Source organism: Monodelphis domestica, chromosome 2 (assembly GCF_027887165.1).
Source record: "Monodelphis domestica isolate mMonDom1 chromosome 2, mMonDom1.pri, whole genome shotgun sequence".
Lineage (NCBI taxonomy): Eukaryota > Metazoa > Chordata > Mammalia > Didelphimorphia > Didelphidae > Monodelphis > Monodelphis domestica.
In genome coordinates, this window is record NC_077228.1 from 523,747,352 (window position 1) to 523,754,541 (window position 7,190).

Consider the following 7,190-nt stretch of genomic DNA (forward strand, 5'->3'; position numbering starts at 1 on the left):
TGCGGCAAGGTCTGAAGAAAACAAAGTCAATCTGAGCATTTACTGTTTCATGAATTCCATTTTACTGGTCAGTCATTAAGGTTAGCTCTGCGTTTGGACATGGGTTTGAATTACAACTCTGCTGCTGACCAGCTGTGTGACCTTGGATAAATCATTTCGCCTCTTTGTTTCCTTCTCTTTGAAGTGGGGTTATTAACCTAGCCAGCCTCTGATTCCAAATTCTATAATACCAGAAAATAAAACAGGCAAAACCACCCCTCACTACCCCCTCTTACAGTTTAAAAGCTAAGATTCAGCAGGGAACTATCGGAAGAAATGCAGGCACATAGAACGATAGGATTTCAGAGCAAGCTGGGTAGGATTTCTGGGGCCACCTCATACGAGTCAGACCTGACCAATTATCTTCTCTGCAATATACCACGAGGCCATCTAACCTCTTCTCTCTTTCCCACCCCACCCACAGCAGAACTGGGAAATTTTATTTATTTTTTAAAATGTATTTATTTGTCATTTGAAAACTCCACTTTCTCTCCCTGCCCATCGTAAGAAAAGAAAACCTTTATAATGAATTTGCATCGTCAAGCAAAGCAAATCCATGCACTGGGCATGCCCCAAAAGTAGACGTCTCAGTCTGCACCAAGTCCATCTCCCCTCTGCTAGGTGGTGGGTCACTTTAGGATGGATCTCCCCAAATCGTTACAGTGATCAGTTCTTGGGTCTTTCGAACTTGTTTGTCTTGATGATATCCCCGTCATCATTGGGTAAACTGTCCTCCTGGCTTGCTTTCCTCACTCTGCATCGGTTGACCCAAGTCTTCCAGTCTTTTCCAAAAGCATCCCTTCCTCATTTCTTACAGCCCAATGGCGTTCCATCCAGCCTCTTTGAGACCACCAATAAGGGGATTCCTGCCTCCTGGAGAGCTTTAGCTGTAAGGAAGTCCTTCCATTCTAACCTTAATTAACTCAGGTGACTTAACCTGTGCCTAGAGCTCTCGGTTAGGGGTTAGGGAGAAAATTCCAGCGCCCTAGGTAGGTGAGTTACGGTCCTGGGTCCTGTTCAGTGGTGAGAGTGGAGTGCTATGGATCAAATGTTCTTGCCCAGCTGTTATATGCACATTCAACACCAGAGGGGGCTCTGAGTAACCATCAAGCTCTTTCTGATTCTCTGAGAGCTGTCCGCCTCTTGACCCTTAGCTCTGCCCTTATTATTGGTGGCAATGCTTGTCTGGTTATTCTCTTCTTTTTAATCCTTACTTTCCATCTTAGAATCAATTCTGGGTACTCATCCCAAGGCAGAAGAGCAGTAAGGGCTAGGCAGTTGGGGTGAAGTGACTTGCCCAGGATCACCCAGCTAGAAAGTATCTGAGACCATCTTTGAACCCAGGACCTCCAGTCTCCAGGTCTGACTCTCAATCCCACCCAGTGGCCCCTTCTTGTTATTCTTAAATTTACTGAGACAATTTGAAATCTGGACACCCCAAGTCTGCCCCTGCCCCCCGAGAACTTAACCCCAGGGAAGTCCCAGACTCACCCATTATAGATAGAACAATAGACCTTTAGGTAGACCTAAATCAAATATGAAGTACCCTTTTGCCCTGGTAGTTTCTCCCTTTTTCCCTTTCTTTCTCCCTTTCTCCCTTCCTCCCTTCCTCTCTTTCTTTCTTTCTTCCTCCCTTCCTCCCTTCCTCCCTTCCTCTCTTTCTTTCTTTCTTCCTCCCTTCCTCCCTTCCTCTCTTTCTTTCTTTCTTTCTTTCTTTCTTTCTTTCTTTCTTTCTTTCTTTCTTTCTTTCTTTCTTTCTTTCTTTCTTTCTTTCTTTCTTTCTTTCTTTCTTTCTTTCTTTCTTTCTTTCTTTCTTTCTTTCTTTCTTTCTTTCTTTCTTTCTTTCTTTCTTTCTTTCTTCTTTCTTTCTTTCTTTCTTTCCCATTACCTTCCATATTGGAATCAATGCTATGTATTGGTTCCAAGGCAGAAGAATGGTAAGGACTAAGCAATGGGGGTCAAGTGACTTGTCTAGGGTCACACAGCTGGGAAGTGTCTGGGGCCAGATTTGAACCTAGGACCTCCCATCTCTGGTCCTGTCTCTCAATCCACTGAACCACCCAGCTGCCCCCCCCCAGTAGTTTCTCCCATTATATCAGAGCCATCTCTCAGGTAGCCCAGCCCTTGACTGGACCTTTCCCTTTTGTGTCCATGGTAAAGCATCAGCCTCTCCCTGATGATCCTGTCTTGGATTTCTCATTTCCTTGTAGTCATGGTAATGTCAATCCATCATAGTTCCCTGTCCTTAGTTCCCCAAAAGGTATATAAGTTCCCCAAGCTCTATTGTTCTGTGGAGAATCCTCTAGGGAGGTGCATCCTCCCAGGGATACTCCCCAGAGCCCCAGGGTGTTGACTCTGGCTTGTATTTGGCACTTGGCTCTGTGATGGCGGCCAATTACTGGACTTGTCTCTTTCCTGATTAAAGACTTGGCTTTGCTGACTACTTCAGTAGTTGCTATTTCCAAGTTGACGCCCATGAATTTGATTCATCAGATTCCTGACCCATTCCCCACCAACTGAGGAAAACTTCCTAAAGCTTTCCCTGGGGTTTGCCCCACTCCTGGCAAAAGCTCCTGAAGGCTCAGTGTCCAGCCAGAGTTAACTCCGGGAGCCTGACGCATATCTCTTCCTCAGAAGCAGGGTGGCACTCAGGTGGCCCACATTAGACACGAATCCCTCTTCTGGTCTTACCTTAACTTTGGCTGCATTTATTTCATTTTGTCCTTGTTCTGTTTCACACCCAGAAGAATGAGCAGCAGGAACGTCTTTCTCCAGAGCAAAGCCAGCTGAGGGTTGTCCGTTTTGTCCAAGAGCTAGAGGAGAAGGCGCAGGCTCCCGTGCCCACAGCCCTTAGCTTTTTCCATCATCTTCCTTCTCTGAAGCATGACCATAGGCACGAAAAGAGGCTTATTTCCTACTTAAGTGGTTTCAAAAGGTTTCTTCTTCACAGCCTTGTGGGTAGATAACTTTAATGCTAAAATATACAACATACTTGGACTTGAGATGCAAATGAGTGTCATGTAATGATGGAGAAGGGAACCAGTATTCTTGACTGGAGAGTAGTCAAGGATCATTGCAGGACTCTTATTAAAAGGCAAGAGAATAGGGACAGCTGGGTGGCTTAGTGGATTGAAAGTCAGACCTGGAGATAGATGGGAGGTCCTGGGTTCAAATCCAGCCTCAGACACTTCCTAGCTGGGTGACCCTGGGCAAGTCACTTAATCCCCATTGCTTAGCCCTTACTGCTCTTCTGCCTTGGGACCAATCACAGTATTGATTCTAAGTTAGAAAGTAAAGGTTGTTGTTGTTGTTTGTTTTTTTTAAACCCTTATCTTCCATCTTGGAGTCAATACTGTGTATTGGCTCCAAGGCAGAAGAGTGGTAAGGGCTAGGCAATGGGGGTCAAGTGACTTGCCCAGGGTCACACAGCTGGGAAGTGTCTGAGGCCAGATTTGAACCTAGGACCTCTAGGGCTAACTCTCAATCCACTGAGCTACCCAGCTGCCCCCGTTGTTGTTTTTTTTTAAGAGGCAAGAAATTGTAGAATGATAGTGGCATAGGCATTGTACCCCTAGTCTTGCTGGCCAAAGATTTAACATTACTAATAAATCTCTCTCTTTACTTTTAAGCCAAGTTTCAGTCTTGCATTCTTGCAAAAGGTATCCTTCCCAAACCCCAGGGGTACACCTCTACACCCCACAACAATAGTATGACAGAGCTGTTGGGTGGGAGCCCTTGAGCTCACATAGCCAGAGCCTCTCATTTTATCGAATGGATTGAATCAAATTTGGCCTTTTTCTCTCCTTCACATTCCACACCCAAATCCTGGGAGACTTCGAACTCATGAAATTCCTCAAACTTCACTTCTTGAATGAATCCATGAATGAATAAATGAATGAAAAACTATTGCTGAGCACCTACTATGTGCTCCACTCTGTGTTGGGTTCTGGGACTGGAGATGCCAAAATGAGACCACCCTTGCCCTTAAGAAGTTTACGTCCTAATAGAGAAGATTCATTTTGGGGTGAGAAGGTCACAAAAGCAAGTTTGGGTCTGGGTACTCATCACCCTGTAAGGAATTACATTTTGTGGTTGGACTAAATATATGAGAATTCTAAGATAATACTGAGGTTGTTGATTTAAAAATATTGTAGCTCAAGTCAAATTGACTTTCAATAGTTTTCTTTACAAAGAGGTGGAAAAAATGAAAGTAGAGGAATGTAGAAGAGGGTAGAGAAAATGTCTAGCCTATCAACAGAATGTTGCTCCGTTCAACTCTGGCAAGGTTTGTTAACTCCTCAGCTGGAGGACTCAGTGGTGAATTAAACAAAGGTTCAATGCATGTGGCCTCCTCCAAGAAGCGGAGGCCTCTCCAGAACTAATCTCTCCAGAAGCCAGGAAAGGAGGGTCAGCTTTTCACTCACCCAAGCTGAAGCTCCAAAGGGAGAAGATCCAGGTGCAGTCTTATCAGAAACAGTCCAAGATTCAGAGTCCCAGGTCCCAGTTGTAGTTCCACACCACAGTCCCAGTCCAAAATTCTCCAACCTGAAAATTTAGGAGGAAGACCCTTTGCACAGGAAGTTCATCACCTTCTATAGTCCTTTTTTTACATCACTTCCTGTCCCTTCCTCTACTTTACAGGGACCAATTGCAGTCTTTAAATTTGCTTAGCACTGCCCAGGGGGTGGTCAGTCGTTTCTGAGTTGCCACCCACTTTAGCAATTGGCTTACAAACCTCCGCTACTTAGTGCTAAGTAGGGGTGTCTATGCTTTTGGTTGATTAAATTTAAAAGTAGTCAAGGGGAGAATCAGTCCCATCTTCACAACCCTCTCATTGCTTCTGACAAAGGGGCATCCATGCCCATCCCTATACACAGCCAGCACCTACTCATCCAAATGAGACCTGCCTACATCATCCAGCTGCCAAGGGCACGGGCCAGTCCAGGGAGCTTGTGTCTGATGGAGGCCCCTAAGGTCAATCGGCAAACACAGGCGAACAGGGTTGTCCTCCAAAGGCAGGGGGTGTCCCCAGAAGCTGAGAATTCCTCTCCACAACCTGTCATGGATCCCTCAGCCACAGAGTTATCTAAACTCTTCTGCAGCTCCTTTATAACCTCTCATGGGAACAAATGGCAGAGATAAGATAGGCACACAAATAGCTTCAATTGAGAGCAGCTGGCAATAAATGCCAGGGGGGAGGTGCAAAGAGCTAGGGGAGTCCAGAAGGAACAGCTGATGAGAAGAGGTGGTGGTGAGAGGAATCCTGGTGCTACCCTGCTTGGCTGTGGGACCTTGGTTAAGTCACTTCCCTCTCTGGACATCATTTTTCTACTGTCAAATGAGATAGCAGGATTGTCATTCTAGCTCTGGTTCTACAGTTCTTAACTCCACATGTTTCTTGTCTCCTGTACAAAAACAAACAAACCAGTCAATTATCCATCTGTAAAACTTTCTTTGCCCATTAACAAATACCCCCTTATTCTGGAATTCTGCAATTAGATAAATAAGCCTATGCTTCCTCTGAACATGTTCCAGTTTTTTTCTGATCATAAGAGACTGACTTTAATCCCATCTTCCATCAGATTGAAAGGAGAGAAGAAGAGAGATTCCAAAGGAGAGGGAATGTTATGTGTGGAGAACCAGTTAGTCAGTCAATCAACAAGCATTAATTAAGCAATTACTAATTGTAATACTGACATTTAAAAAAAAACTCCTCCCTTTCATCTTAGAATCAATACTGTGCATTGGTTCCAAGGCAGAATTTTGGAAAGGGCTAGGCAATGGAGGTTAAGTGACTTGCCCAGGGTCATACAGCTGGGACGTGTCTGAGGCCAGATTTGAACCTAGGACCTCCCATCTCTAAGCCTGGCTCTCAATCCACTGAGCCACCCAGCTGCCCCAAGGGTTTTCCTTTAAACTCTAGGGCTCAGAGAAGGAAATGTGAGGTAGTGGAAAGAGTCAGAGTACCTTAATATTGCTGTTTGTTATGTTTCCTCCCAACTGCTGGCCTGGGGCTCTATCCACTGGGACATCTAGCTGTTGTTGTTGATTTGTCACTCTTTAGCACACTTGGGTCATAGACCTCCCCCCTGCACTTAAGGATTAAGGGGGGATGTACACATTCCTGGTGGCTAAAATCTAAAGAATAAATAGGAGAGAGTTAATCCCATTTTCACACTAAGTGGCTCAGTAGATAGAGTGCCAGACCTGGAGTCAGGAAGACTCATCTTCCAGAGTTCAAATCTGGCCTCAGACACTTAGCTTGGTGACCCTGGGCAAGTCATTTCACCCTGTTTGTTTCAGTTTCCTCATCTGTAAAAGTGAACTGGAAAAGGAAATGGCAAACCACTCCAGTGACTCTGCCCAGGAAATCCTAAATGGGGTCTTGAAGAGTTGGCTATGACTGAAAACAACTGAACAACATGTTCCAGGCATATGTATGTGAGCCCTTTATTGGCTTTATTTTATTTTTAATAATATTTAATAAACCTTTATTGGTTTATTGGCTAAGTCCATAGAGAGATGACTTCAGAGTCAGGAAACCATGGGTTCAAGACACCTTGAGTAAGTTACATGACCTCTCTGGGCTCTCTTCATCAGTAAAATGAGGGGTTGGGTTCTAAGCTTACTTGCAGCCCTAAAGCTCTGCTCCTATGATCTACCTATGTTTCTACTCAACATTCCCAGTTCTCTCTAGGGCCAAGTAGCTCAAGCCAAAGGACCGTAGAGCTGGAAGGGGCTTTAGAGGCCATCTAGCCCAATCCCTTCATTGTATAGATAAGGGTCCTAAGGGTTTTTGAGAGGTGACATTTGAACTCAGGTCTCAAAAAACTACTAATTCCAGAAAACAATTCTTATGGCTCTCTCCTCCCCCTACATATTTTCTTTTTCTAGGCTAACCCTCCCTGGTTCATTGGCTGACCTGAGCTCCAGTCCTCTTGTGGTCCTGGTAGCTCAGTTGTGATTAACTTTCAAATGATCTTTGTCCTTCCTAGACAAAGATGAATACCATCCTTTAGAGTAGAGTCAGTATGGAAGAATGGACCAGATTCTAAACTAGGAGTCAAAAGACCTAGATTAGAATCCCAACTTGCTAGCTCTGTGACTCTGAACAAGCCATTTAACCTCTTTTGTCTCAGTTTCCTCATCTA

General features: G+C 44.7%; 1 protein-coding gene across 1 annotated transcript in view; it reads left to right on the forward strand.

Moving 5' to 3' along the window:
- The first annotated feature begins 6,583 nt into the window (after positions 1-6,583).
- Positions 6,584-7,190, forward strand: part of LOC100028854 (ras GTPase-activating protein 4) — a 107,668-nt gene continuing 107,061 nt past the window's right edge. Inside the window, exon 1 of the mRNA XM_056814776.1 lies at positions 6,584-6,603. Within this exon, the coding sequence (XP_056670754.1) occupies positions 6,584-6,603 (20 nt within the window). The remainder of the gene's footprint in view (positions 6,604-7,190) is intronic.